The sequence below is a fragment of the Euleptes europaea genome, chromosome 8 (assembly GCF_029931775.1).
Source record: "Euleptes europaea isolate rEulEur1 chromosome 8, rEulEur1.hap1, whole genome shotgun sequence".
NCBI lineage: Eukaryota > Metazoa > Chordata > Lepidosauria > Squamata > Sphaerodactylidae > Euleptes > Euleptes europaea.
The window spans coordinates 25590050-25611684 of NC_079319.1; the positions used below are offsets into that span (position 1 = coordinate 25590050).

At 43.0% G+C, this 21635-nt stretch overlaps 1 protein-coding gene across 1 annotated transcript in view; it reads left to right on the forward strand.

The window, feature by feature from the left end:
• Positions 1-21635, forward strand: part of STK3 (serine/threonine kinase 3) — a 138759-nt gene that overhangs the window by 21655 nt on the left and 95469 nt on the right. Inside the window, exons 4-6 of the mRNA XM_056854248.1 lie at positions 200-314; positions 6036-6200; positions 9622-9789. Of these exons, the coding sequence (XP_056710226.1) occupies positions 200-314; positions 6036-6200; positions 9622-9789 (448 nt within the window). The remainder of the gene's footprint in view (positions 1-199; positions 315-6035; positions 6201-9621; positions 9790-21635) is intronic.

The window sequence follows — 21635 nt, forward strand, 5'->3', positions numbered from 1 at the left end:
CACGGATTATACCACAACTTTTTTTACTCTCCCCCCCCACCCCCATTCCAAGGTTCTGATTGGAACTGAGCATTTATCCAGCTGCTTGGAAAAACAGCTTCCTGCCTCTGGTTCTTGTAGAACGGCCTCTGGAGTCTTCTTCCTAATATTCTTGGTATTTTGTGTCTGGATGCTGACAGTCATCTTTCTTTGTTTTTAGCCCATATGTTGTCAAGTACTATGGCAGCTATTTTAAGAACACAGACCTGTGGATTGTTATGGAGTACTGTGGAGCTGGTTCTGTCTCGGACATAATTAGGTTGCGGAATAAAACGGTAAGTTGGCTACTTTTACACAGTGCTACTTTTTTACACATTGATAAACATGATGTTGGAATTTATCATGACATTTGAAATTGTTCTTATCAAGATGTGATATTTCAGTGGAAGACTTCTCTGCAAAGGCGTCACTTTTAAGTACTAAACACTCATAAAAAGCTGGAACGTGTCCAGAGGAGGGCAACAAAGATGGTGAGGGGTCTGGAGACCAAGTCCTATGAGGAAAGGTTGAAGGAACTGGGTATGTTTATCCTGAAGAGGAGAAGACTGAGAGGTGATATGGTAACCACCTTCAAATACTTGAAGGGCTGTCATATAGAGGAGGGTGCCGAGTTGTTTTCTGTTGCTTCAGAAGGTCGGACCAGAACCAGCGGGTTGAAATTAAATCAAAAGAGTTTCTGTCTAGACATTAGGAAGAATTTTCTAATAGTTAGAGCGGTTCCTCAGTGGAACAGGCTTCCTCAGGAGGTGGTGAGTTCTCCTTCCCTGGAAGTTTTTATGCAGAGGCTAGATGGCCATCTGTCAACACTGCTGATTCTGTGACCTTAGGCAGATCATGAGAGGGAGGGCACCTTGGCCATCTTCTGGGCATGGAGTAGGGGTCACTGTGTGTGTGTGTGTGGGAGGTAGTTTGGAATGTCCTGCATTGTGCAGGGGGTTGGACTAGATAACCCGTGGTCCCTTCCAACTCTATGATTCTATGCAATGAGATTCGTTGATATAAGTGTATTGTCTTGGATAATGGGTATTATCTTAATTAGCGCAAATGAGACTTAAATGTTTCCTTGTGCTCTAGTCTCTCATTGATATCAATGGGATTGGGCATCTCTTTGGATTTAATCCAAAAGGTTTGCTTGTAGTTTAAAATGAAGACCCTGTTCAGATGCATTGTAAGTTTGAGTATTTTGTCTTTTGTTGTATGCCCATTTTAAATAAAGGATTAAAGTTTCCTTCACAGCTACGGACACTTCTTTCTGGATTAAAAGGTTGACAGGAGAATCTTCCCTTATCTGATCTTGCACATACAGGTTAAGCCACTAAAAAAATATTTACCTGGAAGTGGTGGAATTAATCTTCTGTCCTAACCCCTCCAATGTCTCTCGCTGTATAAAATGAGGGGTTTTTGTGGTGGAATCTAATCTCTTCAGACCATGGATTGGCCAAGATGTAAAACCAGATCCAGATTTGATGTTGCATGAATGAACCTGGAAGGAACTTTGAGCTTATTCACGGCTTCTCCACAAGCGAATAAATTACTACCTAATTTTCAGTAAGCCTTACTTTGCTGTAACAAGTGACCTGGCAAACTATCGTTTGCTATCCAGGACTGCGAACTACAGTTTGTTCTGGGCTCACAGTCCTGGTTTGCAGCCGAGCACAAGCTGTACTTCTCTGGTTCTGATGTAACAGCAAGCCAAAACCTAGGAAGTAATAAATTAGTTTGGTGTCTGTGAGAAGAGGGGGGATCAAAGGTCAGAGATCACATGAATCAGCCCAAGGCTTTGATGACTGCAAAAGGGTAGCCATGCTAGTCTTCTACAGCAAAAGAAAACAAAAGTCCAGTGGGACCTTTAACAACATATATTTCACTGTGAGCTTTTGTGAGTCTCCGTTCACATATCTCACAAAAGCTCCTACTGAAATAAATGTTGTTAGTCTTTAAGGTGCCACTGGACTTTGTTTTTTCCCCCCCTAGTCTTTGGCTAGCCTTTTCCAAGCTACGTCTTCACCAAGCTGAAGTCTAAATATAAAAGCTTAAGAAATAGGGTTTGTCCACTGTTGTCTTTGAGAAGAATAATTGACCCTGATAAAATTTATTATTGGTATTTCTGACAAATTGCATTGGTAGATAATGATAATGCCACAGCCTCTTAGACTGGTTGAGTGCAAAACAAGGCCTCATAGAGTGCTTTTTTTGGGTATTCTTTGTTCAAGCTCTAAAGAGTTTTAAAGAAGACAGCCTTTTGTGAGTTAGATTAAGAACATAAGAAAGGCCCTGCTGGATCAGACCAAGGCCCATCAAGTCCCAGCAGTCTGTTCACACAGTGGCCAACCAGGTGCCTCTAGGAAGCCCCCAAACAAGACGACTGCAGCAGCACCACCCTGCCTGTGTCACACAGCACCCAAGATAGTAAGCATTCTCCTCTGATCCTGGAGAGAATAGGTACGCATCATGACCAGTATCCATTTTAACTAGTAGCCATGAATACCCCTTTCCTCCATGAACATGTCCACTCCCCTCTTAAAGCCTTCCAAGTTGGCAGCCATCACCACATCCTGGGGCAAGGAGTTCCACAATTTAACTATGCATTGTGTGAAAAAGTACTTCCTTTTATCTGTTTTGAATCTGTCACCCTCCAGCTTCAACAGATGACCTCGCGTTCTAGTATTGTGGGGGAGGGAGATTCTGGAGCAAGCTGGCAGGGAATGGATGTTTGTGTGTCCATTATATCTCCTGAGCAGTTTCCCTCGATTTAGAGCCAAGTAGCTACAGCATCATCAAGAGTAGCATGTTGCAGTAACTGGCTTGCGAAGTGGCAAAAGCATGAATGATGGCTGCTAGATGCTTACTCACAGCTGGAATATCAGTTATAGTGGATAAAATTCATTCCTGGCTACCGTCTCCCCCTATTTAATGGAAAGTGGGGCATGGTTTAGATTCCAAGGTTCTGTCCCTGATCTTTTAGAGTGAAAGAACTTCCAAGTTAGAGGCACCCATACAAGCCGGGAACATGAAGTAGAAGCTGGTAGGCTGTTTGTTAGGCCAAGGCCTGGGCCTGTCCCAGAGGGTCCCAGGGGACAATGCACACTTTTCCGATAAACACCTACATGATGTTGTCACTCAGTTGAGTAAGCAGGTTGATACAAGATGGAGGGTTCAGGGTCAGGCCCCTTGCCCTTCTCCATGCCGCTGAGTGTTGAACTATATTCTGTTACACTGGAAAGAAATGATCCTCGGAGATTACTGTGGTTAAATGAGTGCGCTTAAGGACTGAAAGCAGCAACAACTAAACATTGATCCTTTTTTTATGACTATGTGTGGAAATAGTTCTGAAGGAAATGAGCACGGCTTTTATATTCTGTTTAGGAGAATAAAATGTATATAAAATAGAACAGTCAAATATTTTAATACCTTAATGTTCTTAACTAGCATCAGTACACGTTTAAAGCTGTTTTCATTATTAATGCTTCCTGTTTGGTTGATGGGCATTAAAGCTCTTTTCTTTTTGTTGAACAGCTGTCACGGTGTATTTATAAACTAACTAGACCTTTAGGTTTTTGTTTTAAACCTGAAGAAACTTGGAAGAAAATTTGCATGCTTTCCATTAAGCTCTTATACCCAGTGATACCAAGTAAGCCTTTAAGGCATAGGAAGAGATTTGCATTAATACTGTGAACAAAAAAGTTGTTAATCATGGTGAATCAAAAATTATGTTAAATGTCACTGAATGGTTCTCTGCCAAGGACCAGTCAGATACAGACTGCTGTGGAGTTAGCAGCTTCATAGTTATATTATGTTGCTGTGGCCAGTCACACACTCTCAGCCCTGACCCGGGCTAGTATGTAGATGGGAGACCTCCAAGGAACACCGGGGTTGTGACATGGAGGCAGGCACTGGCAAATCACCGTTGAACATCTCTTACCTTGAAAACTCTACAGGATCACCATAAGTCAGCTGTGACTTGAGGGTAAAACATTAAAAAATAAAATTGGAATCATACAAACTGCATTTCACATACAAAACTGCATTCAGAGAGGAACAGATTCCTGATTCCCCCCCCCCCCCACATTTGGGTTCTGTAGGAAGTAAAGACAGCCTGGGGAGAAACAAGTCTTTATGATTTTTATTGCTGGGTTTTCAGTTAATATGCTCCGTGACAGTCAGTGTGATGTAGTGGTTAAAGTCTCGGACTAGGATCTGGGAGACCCAGGGACAGATCTGGGCGACCTTGGGCCAGTCGTTCTCTCAGCCTAACCTACCTCACAGGGTTGTTGCGAGGATAAAATGGAGGGCAGGAAAATGACGTGAGCCACTTTGGGTCCCTATAAGGTAGAAAGGTGAGGTAGAAATGAAATATATGATTTATAGTGATAAGGACGAGAGAGAGTAATTGTTTGAAACAAAACTCTAAATGTAAGCATTTCTCCTCTTATCTAGAGACTGAAACAGCAGTTTCTCTTTCAGGGCTAAGACTGTCATGTGTCTGGGATGATAACAATGTTCAGTACATTGGTGAAGTGCTTGGAATGTCTGTTGAGTAGGAAGAACTGTTCTAATATCACTTCTCTGGCATCATTGCTTGTTCAGGGCACTTATGAGCACGACATATATTCTTCCACCCAGCAGGCTTACACAGAAAATGTTTCTTATTGTTATGGTTTGTGTGGGAAGGCTGCCTCTTGGCACACATTTTCCCCATTCCAGTATACCAGAAGCTGTTCATTTCTTTGGCCCCACGACTGCTTAAAAAATTCTTTTTTTGTTTGTGTGTGCAAGGCATGGAATGTATTTTCTCCTGGATCCTACTGGATCTACTGTAAATTAGTGAACAACACAGTTGAAGGGGCCCACCTCTAGCGCCCCCTGCTGCCCTCTTGCCTCTTAGTGCCCCCCAGGTAATCCCACTGCCCCCCAAGGGGTGGTACTGCCCACTTTGGGAACCACTGGTCTGAAGAGTTCATCATCTGACCTTTTTGTGTGTGTCGGGGGGCGGGGTTAGGCATTCAGAAAAAGGTGGGATGTTAATATTTTAATAAATACAATTTTCTGTCTTAACTAATTAGTTTAGTTTATATTTATAACAAATTAATGCAAAATAAAAGGGAGCCAGCGTGGTGTAGTGGTTAAGAGCAGCGGTTTGGAGCGGTGGATTCTGACCTGGAGAACCGGGTTTGATTCCCCACTACTCCACATGAGCGGCAGAGGGCTAATCTGGTGAATTGGATTTGTTTCCCTGCTCCTACACACAAAGCCAGCTGGATGACCTTGGGCTAGTCACAGCTCTCTCAGCCCCAACTACCTCACAGGGTGTCTGCTATGGGGAGGGGAAGGAAAGATGATTGTAAGCTGGTTTGATTTTGCCTTAAGTGGTAGAGAAAATCGGCATATAAAAACCAACTCTTCTTCTTTTAAGCCTTTACTCTTCATATTGGTTTGTTTGGGCTCTTGGTGTAGTAGTTAAAGTGGTGGACCAGGATCTGGGAGACCCCTGTTTGAATTCCCGCTCATGCCATGGAAGCTTGCTGGGTGACCTCGGACCAGTCACACACTCTAAGCCTAACCGACCTCACAGTGTTATTGTGAGGATAAAATGGAAGATAAAATGGAGGAGAGGAGAATGATGAAAGCTGCTTTGGGTTCCCGTTGGGGAGTCAGGCGGGATATAAATAAATACATATTTTCTCTATTGGTGTGGCTTCCTTGTGCCTGTTTAGTGCTTTTTGACTTTTGTGGGATCTGTGTTGAGCTCCAGGAGGTCACGCCATATGGATTGGATTGCGGGATTGGATTGCCTTGATGGGGTTTCCTTTCTGTACTTACAAAGCATTTTGTATAACCTGTGCGTGCTGTATAAATAATAATTCTAAGGCAGTTCGCTTAATTTTGTGTTATACATTTTTAGGCTTTCAAATTGTTTATGCAAGTGTGCAATCAGTGTGTGTGTGTGTGTGCATACATAAGGGGGAAAATAGCTGGTTATTTATGTTTCCTTGTAGCTCACAGAAGATGAAATTGCAACCATTCTTAAATCCACGCTTAAAGGACTTGAATATTTGCACTTCATGAGAAAAATACACAGAGATATAAAGGCTGGAAACATCCTCTTAAACACAGAAGGGCATGCCAAGTTAGCTGACTTTGGAGTGGCTGGACAATTAACTGTAAGTGTAAAGTCTGTGGGTGAAGTTCTTATATTCTATAAGCAGTTAAAAGCGTTAACAATGTACTTGCCATAAAGCAGATTCCATACCACGTAATACTTATGAGATGGGATGAGAATCTGCTGTAATGAGAGAGAAAAGGAATTTATCTTTTTCAGCAATGAGATGCTTGCATACTGAAATACTCCCTAAACCTCACCATCTCCAGTGGATTTGTATGTCAATCAATCAATCAATCAATCTACCTTTATTGGCATATACTCAGAAATATGACATAAGCAGTACACAAAATTCACTGACCATACATTTTTGATTTAAATATGGATTAGACTTGAGTCCTAATATTGACAACTTCCAGATTTGTATGTGTGTTAGGCTTCTCAGTTGCAATGAGGTGGGTTTTCTGCCAAGCCTTTGAATTGGGAGGATTGAATTAAAACATGTCATGATCTGAATGTGTGTTTGCCACATACGCAAGTCTTCGGAAGTTAACTTGTGTACAACTTGTAAGTAATAAGGTGATGACTTTCACTTCAGAGCTAGAGCCTCTAAGTTTTGGGTGATTCACTTGAATAAAAGAACATGAAAGATACTGCAGACTGGGCCAACCTGAGAAATCAGCAGTGGCTGAACATGGACTGACCCAAACAGGACACAGGGTCTTATTCCAAGACACTGAAATACTGGGCAATTCTACCAACTATTTTGTCAGATTGCACAGAGAAGCCATTAAAATTCATAAATATCAGCACAACTTTAACAGAAAAGAAGAGAGTTTAAGAATGAATAAGGCTTCCTGTCCTGAAAAACTCCAGACTAACAAAGACTACAGTCCACAATAGTCATGCAGATTAGTTTTGGATTCCACATGTTAACAAGATCACTTCAGGATACAATGGTTTCACATTAACATACCACACCCTAATTAGCACATTATCTTGATACTTACAGGACAATGATTAGCACATTACCGTTGATACTTTTGCGGGACAATGACTCAGCTCAAACCCAGCCCCCTTCTGACTATATAAATTACTCTTCCAACACACTTTGAAAATGAGAGACACTGTCCTTCAGTGTTACTCCTCTGAAGATGCCTGCCACAGCTGCTGGCGAAACGTCAGGAAAGAAAATACCAAGACCACGGTCACACAGCCCGGATAACCTACAAGAATCTATGAACTCTGACCGTGAAAGCCTTCGACAATATTTCACTTGTATTCTGTTCATAAATGGACTGTGTGCTGAAAAAAAAACATGTATTGTCTGTTCACAGATGCAGCTGAATGCGGGAAGATGAACTCTGAGGTTTACTGCTGTTAGGATTGTTTTGCACTTTATATTACGATGCATTCTGTTCACTTGTGCATGTATGCCGGTTAGGGAGCTGTGGCCAACCCCAATTCTCTTGTACATGCTCTCACAAACATGCTCATCCCTAATGCTTACCCCCCCCCCCCCATTCCATGGACATGGGAAATCCTTCTTTTGGAGCCTGGTTCCTTGAACTGAAGGAACGCTTTACTATTAATGGAATAGAAACTTTGGATCCAACCCAATGTGCATACCTATAAGATTGTAATTTGTGGTGTGTTTTATGTAGGCAATGTTACAGCAGCTATTTCAGGGTTGTTTTTTCTCATTTTAAAGCAGTTTATTGCTGAGCTTTGTCAACACCTACTGCAGGGGTGACCAAACTTTTTTCAAAGAGAGCCAGATTTGATGAAGTGAACATGCGTGAGGGCCGACCATTTTGCCAGACATTTTTAATTAAATTAATTAAAGCAAATTAACTATTTTATGCAGTTTATTGCAAACGGCATACTTATTATGCCCATAACCACAGACTGCACCACAAAAACCATGGCAGCATTCCTTCCTTCCTTTCCCCAAAGCCCCTTTCAGCTCACCCCCCAGCTTCTAAATCTCCAATCTTTCTTCTGTAGGGAGGGAGCAGGAACTCTTCCTCCCCCCTCCCCCCACCACTCATGTGCTTCTCTGGGACTGTCGACTCTCTTCCTTCAACCATGCCGGGGGTATTCTGTCCTCCCCTCATCTGAGCCAGGAAATAAACTGGTTTTCATTCTCATGGAGTCCAAGATTCAAACACTCTGACATCTCCTGTGCAGGGAGGAATGTGGAGTTTTTCTCCCCATGAGAGCCAGCGTGGTGTAGTGGTTAAGAGCGGTGGGGTCTGATCTGGAGAACCGGGTCTGATTCCCCCACTCCTCCACATGAGCTGTGGAGGCTAATCTGGTGAGCTGGATTTGTTTCTCCCGCTTCTGCACACGAAGCCAGCTGGGTGACCTTGGGCTAGTCACAGCTCTCTTAGCCTTACCTACCTCACCGGGTATCTGTTGGGGGGAGGGGAAGGCGATTGTAAGCCACCCTTAAGTGGTAGAGAAAGTGGGCATATAAAAACCAACTCTTCTCTTCTTCTTTCCTTCTGACCTCTTTGCTCTCTGCTCGGGGCTTTGACCTCCAGAATGAACACGGGTGTCCTCTGCAGACTCTGCCCCGTCTGAACGCGCCTCATTTCCAAACACGATACATGCCAGGAGTCATTTATTTTCCCCATCCCTTCTTTTGAAGCAGCCACTTGCCTTGGAGAGAACCTGCTGGGGGGTCTGACTCCAAACACCCCCCGCCCCCAAATCCAGCCCCCTTTCCCCCCTGCCTTTCCTTGACTCACAATCCCCCCACTCAAGACCCATCCAGTGTCTCCTCTCCTCCCACCCACCCTCGCGAAGCCTCCGCAATGCAGGGAAGGGGCTGCATCTCCCCCCCCACCCCATACTTCTGCAGGGAGGAAAGAGGAGAGCCAGACGGAGCAGCCCCCCCACTCCCAGACTTTTCCGTCTTTGTGTGTGTGTGCTGGGGGGTGTCTTTCCTCTCCCGAATTGGGGCCAGCCTTTGACCTCCCTTGCATTTCCCTTCCCCGCCCCCCCGCCACCTTTCCCACCCTCGAGTCCCCCCCAACCCATCCTCAGGATCCCCCTTGACCCACTCGGGAGGAGCTACTGCTGCTTTTCCATGCATCAGAACAACAAAGGCCGCGTCCCCACACACGGGCTCTGGGTAAGAAGGAAGTGGCCTCTATAGGGTTTCAGACTCGCTGGCCTTCATTTCGGGGGGTGGGGCTGAGACAGCCAATCGAGGCGACCCTCTGCCCAAGCGCAGCCCCCTTGGTCGGGGATGCAAAGCACAGGTGCAGCCCCCACGCGCCCCCTTTTCTCTCTCTGCAAAACAGGCTGGGGGGCCATATTAAACCAGCCCAGGGGCCGCAATTGGCCCCTGGGCCGGACTTTGGACACGACTGACCTACTGGGTTAAATGGGGTTTGCATAATAGTACTAATTCAGCTGTAGAAACCAAAGGAAAGTCTCCTTGTGTGTTAAACTTGTTAATCATATAATTACAGGATACAATGGCAAAACGTAATACCGTCATAGGTACTCCTTTTTGGATGGCTCCAGAAGTAATACAAGAGATTGGCTATAATTGTGTGGCAGACATTTGGTCCCTGGGTATTACTTCAATAGAAATGGCTGAAGGAAAACCACCATACGCAGATATCCATCCAATGCGGGTAAGAATCCTGTATTTATAACTTCAGACTTGCTCTCTAACACTTGCTGTCTAACCTCTTTGCAGCTGATTTCTTTGGGAGAATGAAAGTAGATAGATCTTCATCCTAAGATGACTGTTGCTGGGTGTACAGCAGCTAATTAAATGTGCGACAACCCTAATGCACTATAGTGAAGCATGACATAGGGGACACTGCCATCATCTGGTTCAGCAAAAATAAAACTGTTTTAATCTGATGCATAGTATTTCATCCCGCATAAGATGATTTTTTCCCCTGGGCAATGAAAGAATTAAGGCATTCTAAGCTGTTATTTGAAGGCGGCAGTTAAAATGTTGCATCTAATGAAATGGTAGCCATTTTTCAAAATGATACTTAATGTCGCCAGAGATATTTTGATACTTGCTTATCTAATTGGCTTACTGTGTTTTTGGTCTTTAAGCAGTCCTCACTTCAGTAGAAGTACTGTATAGCAATCCACTTCTAGAGGGATAAAGGGGTTTATGTGTTCACATCAAGGTAATATTTGGGTCCGCTTTAGTGGATGTCTATTTTTAATAACAGAGCCGTTGTATGCCATCAGCTAGAACTTCTCTTAGAAGGACAGGCAATCTAATTCCTTAGTTAGTAATTAGAATAGGGACAGCTGAGTCTTTCTAGTGATTCTAACTTGCTGCCATCCTTTTCCAGCCAGGGATTTGGTGTATTTGGTTCTCTCCCAATGCCCTTTTGGACTCCTGCTATATTTCACTGTGGATTGTTGAAAGAAAGGTTAATGCATCAGGAGATGTGGCACCTGTCTAAAACCAGAGAGCTGATCCTTTCTGAACAAGATCACTGCAACATTGCATAGTTCAGACTTGTGTTCTGTAGAAAAATAACAACATTCGACCCAGACGGAGCCTCATTGGATGCCTTATTTCTTCTTCCCTGGGCTGCATGGAGAGATGAGCTTCCTTCAGGCTTTTAGAATGAAACATCTCCCTGATTTAGAGAGTGGACTTGGGCTGCTGGGTGTGTGTGTGCCTTAAGTTGTTTTGTGTTTCTGTGCCCCAATGGTAAGAGTGCCTGTGAGACCTCTCTTCTGTGTGTTGTCTTTGGTGGCCGTTGCTGCTGACTTGCTCTCTTCCAGTCTGTGGGCGTTGGCTCTGGTTCCTTGTGGGCCTTGGTGACTTTGCCACCTCTGCATGGCTTGGATATCGTTAAAATACATTGTCTGGCTTGCCTTCCTGGCAATTTGGTGATGTCTTCAAATTGTGCTGAATTGTTCAGAAACATGCAATGATTGCTGGTCATAACAGTTAGAGCACAACAATGGGGCACTCTCCATGGCTCATGTTAAATGGGTCTCTTTAATGCGTGGCATGGAGAAGGCACTGGCAAACCACCCCGTAAACGTCTGCCTAGTAAACATCGGGATGTGATGTCACCCCATGGGTCAGGAATGACCCAGTGCTTGCACAGGCATTACTTTTATCTTTTTTTAATGTGGCAATTAGTGCTAGCTTACTAAACTGATGTTTTAAAGTACTATTATATGTATGTGTACTGATAATATGCAAATATGTAAACTTTGTTTTTGATCTTCAGGTTAAAAAACAGATTATTGATTATTAAAAATTAGGTCTCGTTTGCGTATACGGCCATTCTTGGGAACTGTAATGATTAGAGATTACTCGTATTTAATGATGATGGCGTTGGCTTTTTAATTTGATGATATCATTCGCATTACATCTGGGATAACTTTGACATAATTGCCTGTAGTTGCACTAGGTAATGAAAGGTAAGAGCTAAATTAGCAGTGAAGGTTTTATAAGCATATAAACTGAGGGTCATTGTTTTAAGTTGAGGGGTTGTGAACTTTTTTAATTCCTGTAATCAAATGTATGATATCAAAGGGCAAAATCATTTATAAAATAACAATTCTGGCTTAAATGGAACATATGTCCTTGTTAATAATTTGTGTTCTGGTTTTCAGGGTTTGTATGCAGTTAATATTCTTTTGTATACTTGATACCCTGCTGTTCTTCTTAATTTTTATTAGTGAGTTGTTACAGTGGTTAAGAAGAAATACACAGATTTTGGTTGTGATAGTTTTCTCAGTGTTACATGATCTGACTTCACAAGACTCCTGGACATATGTAGATGCTTTTCTTTTTTGTTTTGGTTAAGACATTCAATTGGTATAGGCAAGCATGAAAGCTTGGGCAAATTTTCATTGCTTTTTCTGGATCTTGCTTAGATTCTGTGGTATTTACGTAAAACACTGTTTTGTTACTTGGGAATGCATGCTGAAGTTATTCTGTGTGCTATTTTGCTGCAGGCTGGTTGGCACTGCCACAAAGGTAATGCATCGCCAGTAGGCCATTTCCTTGTCAATTGCATTTACAGTCTAATAGAGATATTACATGACTTTTTAAACAAGTGTTTTGGCAGGGAGGAAATGGCAGATTCCATGCAAACAAGCATAGCTTCCTCTCTCTAACCACACACTAGCTACTCGGGGAGTTTTATTAAGGTTTGTGATGGTGAGGAGGTACGGAAAGGATTTCAGGTTGAAAGACTGCAATGAAAGTACTTTAGGGCTAAGTATTTGGGAATATATAATGTCTATCAGATTTTTGTCAAAAACCAACCCGTTCTTGTTGTGGTTGGAAAGGTGGTGACAATCAGTCAATGTAGCAGGCTCGTTTAGTGTATATTAAATCTGTGTAAGGTGCCTTGGGGGGTTCTTTCTGCACTCCTTCCAAATGCCACCTGCTGTGCTGGTGTACCTCAAACAAATGCTTTTTAGACATTAAAGCTTAACTTGACTGCCGATCTTTTGTGGCAGGAAGTTTCTAAGGGAAAAGGTTTGGTTGGCATTGTTGATGGATTGCCATCCCTTCAGGAATTGCCACAAAGTTCCTAGCTGCGTACCAGGGCTGCTCTAAAACCTGGTGAAGGAGTCTCTGGAAATAATAATAATAATAAGGTTTGTGGTGGGCTTAGTAGAACATACGTGATACCATCTCTAGGTGGGCTTGCATTTGTGAAACATTTCAAAGTTCTGCAGTTATCCATTTTTCACAGAATCCAGATTGCCTTGGATAAGAGCAAGCAAGGTTGTGTGTGTGTTAAGTGCCGTCAAGTCGCTTCCGACCCTATGAATGAAAGTCCTCCAAAATGTCCTATCTTTGACAGCCCTGCTCAGATCCTGCAAATTGAAGGCCGTGGCTTTTTCTATTGAGTCAATCCATCTCTTGTTGGGTCTTATGCGTCGAACAGCTTCGGACTTTCCTTTTGCATCTACTCATGTCAACCACTGAACGTCCTTTCGGCTTTAGTCCAATCACATCATTAAGAACAGCGCTACTTGTACTTGTCCTCTGCTCTACCCCAGTAGCAGATTGAGTGCCATCTGACCTGGGGTCCCATCTTCCAGCACTATATCTTTTTTCATTTTGGATTGTCTCATCATAGGGTTTTCAAGGTAAAGGTTGGTCAGAAGTGGTTTACCAGTGCCTTCCTCTGTGCAGTACTAACCAGGGTTAGCCGTAGTGGCACTGCCATTGTCTACAAAAGATCTTCTGCCAGTGTCACCTTCCACTACTGCTGCTGCCCAGTAGCTAACCTTCAGGGATTCCTCTGCCCCCATCCCCATTGGAACTGCCTGTTCTCTTCTGCGGATGTGGCCATTGATCCCTTAAGGGGGTGGATGCATTCCTGTGACCATTCCTTCTTTAGTGACTCTGCTAGGAGTTTAGTCTCTTGATAGAGTCTAGACCCCTTACGGTATTGCTCTCAGCTTCCCTGACACACACATAACCCCCCTCACCATGTTAAGGTGTGCATCCAGAAGGGGGAAGCAAGGTTAGTGAGACTTTTTGTTGTTGTTGAAAAAAAGAAGCTGCTAAGTACTGTATTTTTCGCTCCATAGGACGCACCGCTCCATAAGACGCACCTAGTTTTTAGAGGAGGAAAACAAGAAAAAATCTTGTTTTCCTCCTCTAAAACTTGTCTTATGGAGCGAATGCCGGCTGGGCGCGTGCGCGTGCCCCCCAGCTGGCTGTCGGGGCGGGGAAAGCCGGCTCGCGCTGGAACGACGCGAGCTGGCTCTGTGCGCCTTGCCCGCCTCCCAGCTGGGAGGCAGGCGGGGCTCACAGAGCCGGCTGGGTGCGCTGGAACTACGCGAGCTGGCTTTCCCCACCCCGACGGCCAGCTGGAAGGCAGGCGGGGTGCACAGAGCCGGCTGGGCGCGCTGGAACGGGGCACACAGAGCCGGCTCGCGTCATTCCAGCATGCCCAGCCGGCTCTGTGTGCACATTCACTCCATAAGACGCACAGACATTTCCCCTCACTTTTGAGGAGGAAAAAAGTTTGTCTTATGGAGCGAAAAATACGGTAAAAGGGGAGAAAAATTAATGGAGAAATGTCAGTAGAAATGTGTGGCTTCCCCCAAAAGAGTAGTCCCATGTCTGCTCCTTTCTCTTGTAGTAATATCTACTACTGTACTATGGAAATTTTGAAGGGCCCAGAAAACTTGCAGCAGGATGATACCATTTTTTAAGTACTAGACATTATTATATGTTATAAGACTACATGATACTACAGTGGGGCAGGGGAGGTAGTTTGGAATTTCCTGCATTGTGCAGGGAGTTGGACTAGATGACCCTGGTGGTCCCTTCCAACTCTATGATACAGCGCCATGATGTACATTGGCCTGCTACAACCAGTGACAATAAAACTTGCAGCAGAGCAGTGTAGCTGATTTGGGCAGCAATTGCATAGTATCCGTCACACCAAGCACCACACTCTGTACAGGGGGAGGGAAAGTTATTAAAATTTAAAAAGGCAATTTCACTGCCACCCTTAGACTGTTCTGCCAATTTAAAGACAGAATTGCTGCAGTCCTACAGAAAAAGGGGAAACGGGAGAGAGTTTTAGCAACCAAATAACAGAATGCGTGAGGATTGAACTCGGGACCTTCCGTATGTCATTCTGATGTGCTGGCACTAAGCCATGCCCCCCTCCCCCACTCTATGCCCTGTTTATTGGCCTTCCAGGGCAACTAGTAGGCCACTGTGTGAATCAGAATGCTGGTCTAGATGGACAATTGGTCTGATCCAGGAGGGATCTTTTCGTGTTCTCACGTTCTGTTTAGGTTTGGTTGTCCTGCACAGATAGATGGTCGCAAGGTAGTAACTCGTGGCTATCTCGAATGTTGTTTACATTTTGTCTGGGTAGGGAATCTTTACTTAAAGTTATCCAACAAGCCTTAAGAACAACGAATGCCTCTGAAGCCCAGCTGAACCCAACTGTGGACTAACTTCCCTTTTCCTTCCTTTATCCTTTAGATTACACCCATGTGTGCTTTCCAAGAAGGCTTCAGCCCTGGTGGCACTCCAAGAAAACATTGCCAACATTTTGAATAAGCAAGCTAGCTTTACATATACTTTATCCTCTTTCCCCACACCCCCTCTCTAATTTATGCTATTTTGTCTTGGGAGAGGCTAGTAATGCAAGATCTTGAAAACATATACAGCATTTGCCTTTATTGTTTTCTGCGCTCAAGTTGTTGGTAATGGACATGTGGACATCATATGTTCCACAAAATACCGTAGGAAGCCAATTTGAACTGTTTCCATTTGCCTTAAGTCCAATCATGATATTTATTTTTCCATGGCACTTACCCAGATTATCCATACCTCCTGCTTAGCTTGTGTCACTGCCACCATGGACTAATCTGCTTGTGATCACCAGTTTCTTTCCAGTGTTCTTGTAACCAGCTGCCTTTCTCCACAGAACTATTGATACTGTTTATGTTGTCATATAACCTTGGTCAAGATCTGGGTGTACTGCTGGGAATAAGTGTCCACGTGCGCTCAAGAGAGAGAGAGAACTTGGCTTTGAGCATTATTAGCTGTTGAATGTTGCCTTTTCCTTTCCTTTTCTCAACGGCCGAGGGGGCCGCAGTTGGCAGTTGTATATTCTCCAACGTTCTCAAGATAATAGACAATATAACTACCAACTGTGGCCCCCTCGGCCGTTGAGAAAAGGAAAGGAAAAGGCAACATTCAACAACTAATAATGCTCAAAGCCAAGAGAAAGATGAAAGATCCTACACAATCTTCCTTTTTCCTCAAGAGCATTGTAGATGAAATGTAGGCATCTGCAAAGTCCCCTTCATGTTACTTCTTTAATATCTGCACTGATTCTTCCGTCAGAATCTTGTTTCTTGGAGCGGGATGAATTGGGACTCATGGGAGAATGTATTTTAAATATTTGTTTACATTTCTGTGTTTAGCCTGTTTTTCTGCAAACAAACATCCTGAAAGGAGTTTGTTGTAACTGAACTCTCAGAGTTTTCTATTTGTGACTAACTTGTTCACAATATAAAAAATAGATACTAGGGGAGAAAAGTGCTTAAAATGATCTCTTTTTTTTGCCATCAAATCACAGCTGACTTATGGTGACCCCTTTAGAGATTTCAAGGCAAGAGATGTTCAGAGGTGATTTGCCATTGCCTGCCCCAGTATTCCTTGGAGGTCTCCCGTCCAAATACTTGCCTGGGTCAAGGCTGAGAGTATGTGACTGGCCCAAGGTCACCCGGCAAGTTTCCATGGCAGAGTGGGAATTCAACCTGGGTTTCCCAGATCCAAGTCTGACACCTTAACCACTACTCCACGCTGGCTCCCTCTAAAATAATCTATACACATGCAAATTTCCTCTAAACTCCAAGTGGCTGCCTATTTTTATACTCTGCATTTAGTGGTTACACTGCATGGACAGAAAACCCCACAGAGTTTTTTCCCTCTTTAATAAGCATTCTGTGTGGCGTTTGGGAATACTGCACTTCTGGAACGAGGCTGAAGCAGGGCACATAATCTTGTATCTAGTACTTTTGTTTCAAGATTTTCCCCCAGCAATAGGCTAAAAAGAAATGGGATTTAAGTATTAATGGGCTGCTGCTGTGAATGAGCAAACAACTGATTCAGTTGAGAGATCTTATCAAAACTTGAATAAATATCCGTCCCAATGTGTATTTTTTCCCATCTAGCAAATAATAAGTGAGGTATAAATACCTTCTCCTAGCAATATGTTATTTTGGAAAACAAAATACAGTGAATGCTTTCTCATTGAAAATGTATTTGCTCGCCAGCATACATAAACAGAAATTTCTTAACCTTGAATAGCAATAGGTATATTATATTGTGCACTTAACAGGCCACTCTGTGTAAACTGAGGACTGTTTAGTTACTGCTGACAGCTATATTACTTTGTATTAGGATACGTGATACAGGCGTGTATTAAACTTAACAGCTGTCAAACTAATTACATCACTGCTTTCCTGAAATCTGCCAAGTATTGAGACTAGAGTGAAGCGATTAGGGCAAAGGCTTTCCATGACAAGATGCACAGATATATACGTTACAATATATCATCTTTCCTTGCATGCCTAACTTTTTATAGTTTAATGCAGCTGACCACGTGACAGAGCCCTTGCTAGATGTATAGCTAAATTACTGGAACAAGCTCACAAACCTTTATGTTTGTCTCTGCAAATAGATTATTAATTCATTTGACGTGCTAGAAACTACCCTAGAATTGTCAAACCAATTCCTTTGCTGAATCCTGGCTCTTATTGAACCTTGCTTTTATTTATTATTCCTTTTTTTTTTTTTACATGTGTGTATGGTTAAAACCAAAGGTTGTTTTACACCAGTAGTAGAAGACGTTTTGCTGATTTTGGCTGATTCCTCCCTTCCATCCTGTTGTAGCCCCCCCCCCCCCCGCCCGCCCATCAGGCAGAAACTGAGGCTTCCCTGTGAGGGCACCATTTCTGGAAACTCAAGTGGGCTGCAGTGGGAGGTGAGAGAGTTCTCTTCTGCTGACAAGAGGCACCCTCTGTCAGCAGAAAGCTGCCCTTGGATCCAACCCATAATCCCTTCAGTGCATACGCCGCTTTATAGGAGAACATAAGCAAGAGATGGGTCCAAGCAGTGAAGAGTTCCTGCTCTCTAAACTTAACCGGGGCCTTGGAAAAATGGAGAAGTGACAAGAGAACATGATAAAAGCCATGCTGGATCAGACCAAGGCCCATCAAGTCCAGCAGTCTGTTCACACAGTGACCAGCTAGGAAGCCCACAAACAAGATAACTGCAGCAGCATCCTGCCTGTGTTCCACAACACCTAATATAATAGGCATGCTCCTCTGATCCTGGAGAGAATAGGTATACATAATGGCTAGTATTAATTTTGACTAGTAGCCATGGCAAGCCCTATCTTCCATGAACATGTCCACTCCTGTCTTCAAGCCTTCCAAGTTGGCAACCATTACCACACCCCGGGGCAGAGAAGGGAAAGTGAGGCAAGAATGCCCGTGAGTAAATGTAGTTATGTATTCTTAGGCTTCATTTAAATTTGGGATGATGTCTTGTCCTTTTCCATTGTAAATGACCGAGCAAGGCACCGTTCTGTGTTCAGTACAGCAGACAGAGTGAGAAGCTAAACTGTTAGCATTATGATTAGTGAACACAACCAGTCTGTTGTGTTCAGCAACAGTATACGCTCCTAAACCATGGTCTCCCATGCTGAAGGGATGGTATTAGAATGCTGGGAACATAAATATGTAAGGTCTGAATTTTCGTTTTTGGAGTACAAATGAGTGTAATGCCTCTTCCCCCGGTTCCTTGCAGGCTTCCAGCTTGTATGGTTTGGACGTTCTCCATCTCCTCCTCCAGAACGGAGTAAACGCTTAGGGGCTTGATCAGGCTGACTTTTCTCTCTCTCACCCCACTCCCCCTTTCCCCTCTTCAACTGACACTCAGCAATGCTCAACAATCTGTCCCTTTTGGGGGATTTTTAGTCTTCATCAGGATGCTTTTTGGGGGTTGCGTGCCTTAATTTACAAAGCCGCATTTTTTTCTGCATACCTGGGGGAGTCCCCTGAGGAGGCAGAGGCCCTGCCTTGTCTGTGGGTGGCCTGGTTTTGTGTCTTTTCATATCTTTGTGCTGGGGGGTGGGTGGGACTTACACAGATACAGCAATTCTGGGCTAGTTTTTGAAAAGAAACTTTTCTTTTTGCTCTTAATTTGTAGGAAATTAAATAAGACACCACTATTGCATGCTCATAGTGGCATTATTAGCATTTTGCCTCCCTGTGTGTTCCATTTGTACTTCTGGTGTAACATCTCCACTGAAGATTGTGTGTATTTGCATAGATTATAGTTAGTGTGCATTCTCATGACTTGGACATATTTTTTTACCCATAGCTGTTTCTCCAAACTTCAGGCAGAAGGGATTCTATTTTGGCTTCCTCCACAGATGTCATTGGTACATGAGGGAAAGGATCTCTCTATGGCTAATATGTGAAAGAAACTTTGAGTCTTGTCTCATGGGTCTTACTTACATTTTGTGCTGATCAGACAATGATCTTTTGCTTACAGCATTATACACTAGGTGGAAAGGAAAGGGAAGAAGAACGTATCGCTTTTCTTTTGTTGATGTTGGTTCTTCTGCTTGAGGTCCTGTTTGCCTGGAGCACAGGAAGAGGATTGTTCTGAACTAAACCAGGCGGTCTAATCCCAGATATGCCTACAGAAGTAATTTTTGTCCCCCTTGAGATAGTGTGGGGACTCTTTTCCTCCCCACCCTCTTTCCTGTCCTGGTGGGAAGGTGAAGATGGGTGCTCAAGACACTGACTAGGGATCCCCCTTTGAATTTCGGGGAAAACTCCTTATGGGGTTTACACAGGCTTCCAAAAATAGTGGGGGGAGTTGGTAAGACTCTGACATTGCAAACTGTATATATTGTTATGAAGTCAAGGGAAATATTTTAAAATCTGTTATGTAGTTGAGTATGTAGGGAACATTAATTGGGAGTGTGTAATAAAGTAGCAGAAGAAAGGAATATATGAAATTTGGACAACTCAAGAGTAATTGAAATTTAAATAGAAAACATTTATTTCAGACTTCTAAATGAGGATTTAATTAAAGTAAAATTAGCTCATCTTTTTAGTCTTATCCTTGAGTAGGAAATTTGAAACATACTTGACTTGATGGTTGGCTTTCTCTGACTTTGATTAATCACTTTCAAAGTAAGCAGAGGATCAGAACAATAATTTCATAATTACACGCCAGTGAGTTAACTTGAAACCTTAACTAAAATAACTGTAAAGGAAGTATGATGATGGTTAGTTTTATGTGATGCTGTATATTTTTGTTATAGAATTCAAATACTTACAAGTGCTAATCTGAAAAAAGAGCAGTTCTATGGTTCCATTCATTTATTTTCAGGATGTTTTAATAAGAAAATGTTTGAGCTGGGAATATTAGTTTCAAAGCAATCCTAGCAATAGTTAGGGGCCTTATACAACCTCCATTGATGTTGTTACAAGTCTCTCCTTAGTGTTTTGCACACATTGGATCAAGACCTACTACTTTTAAGCTTTGTTGAAGATAGATTTGATGGAACAGTCATTATGGTTAAATTATTCAACAAATGGAACTTGGCATGAATTATTATTGCGTGGTAATGTGCTGGCTTGATTTTCCCTGGAGAAAGGTTAAAAATAAAACTCTGAACTAGCCGAAAGAATTTTAAACTGCTACAGAACATGATTGCTTGTGATGTGAGAGTGTAAAATATCTCTGTGCGAGGTGAAGCTATCCGGCAACATAAAGAGCTGTAAAAGGCCCCAAACTGGTCAGAGCATTTGCTGATCAACATTTATTTCTACAGATGTGTACTCGGCTGTTTCTGAAGCATAGCTTGTGGCTGCTTTGCAGCTTGGCAAGGGTAGAACAGATGTTCTTCCTGCTCACTTGTACCTCCAAGCAGATACTGTGAAATCCTTGAGGGTGAAGATGTTGAAGAAAATCTGGCTGCACTAGAGTTGGGAGCCAGAGTGGTAAAGGAAGAAATGAAGCCATTCGCCCTACCTGTGGTCCTGATACAAAGATGTTCTGCCTGCATTTCAGTTTTCTCTTTCTCTTTGGTTCTGTATCAGCAGAAGACATTGAACAGATTTTGTTCATTGATCCTTGGAATGTAGAAGTACATTTCTCTTCCTCCCCTGCTCCCAAATGATGACTTGCATGTGTGAAATAACCTTCACAAATCAATCACCACCGCCAGAGTTCTCATATTGGCCCATGTTGGCTGAAGCCTGATATTTTTCAGTGGGGACTCCTTCATCTGTGAGTCATTAAATAATGATATACATGCATGTGTGAATCAGTCGCTCTTTCTGCCGTCACAGCTGTGGGCTCTGCTGGCTTCTCTCCTGGGGAAGGGTGCAGGGCCAGAATCTAAGCTAGTGCTTAAGTATATTTGGTATATGTAACCTTTTATCTGTGACCTCTTAATTAACTTTCATTAATTCCAAATTGCCCAGGTGCCGTTGCTGTAGGAGCTCTACTAAATGCTATCGTATTTGATGGTTAGCAGATACATGATAGTGATATATGTAATTAGCATCTTAAATGCACACAAAAAAGCTGAAAATTGAGGGAACTCTTCAGTGTTTAATCAGACGTTCCTGTCAATTATAAGCATATTTTCTCTAGCATATTTTCTGTCAGCACAACTGATTTACTTGGGAAAACGGTGAGGAGCGACTTGTCCGGCAAGCATCTATGTTTGTAATGCATCGTGCTGTAAAAACGCAGTAGTACATTGTCTTCTATTTTTCTTAGAAGACGATTATCAAATCCTCAGTCACAGGGGACAGAACTGCAGTCAGGAGGATATTAAGCTTCCATCCTGCTATATTCCCTTTACAGATCCAATATAATGATTGTGTGTGTATATGTATAATGATTGACTGTGCAGAAACCTAAGATTATTTAGACTAGAAGTTAGGTAAA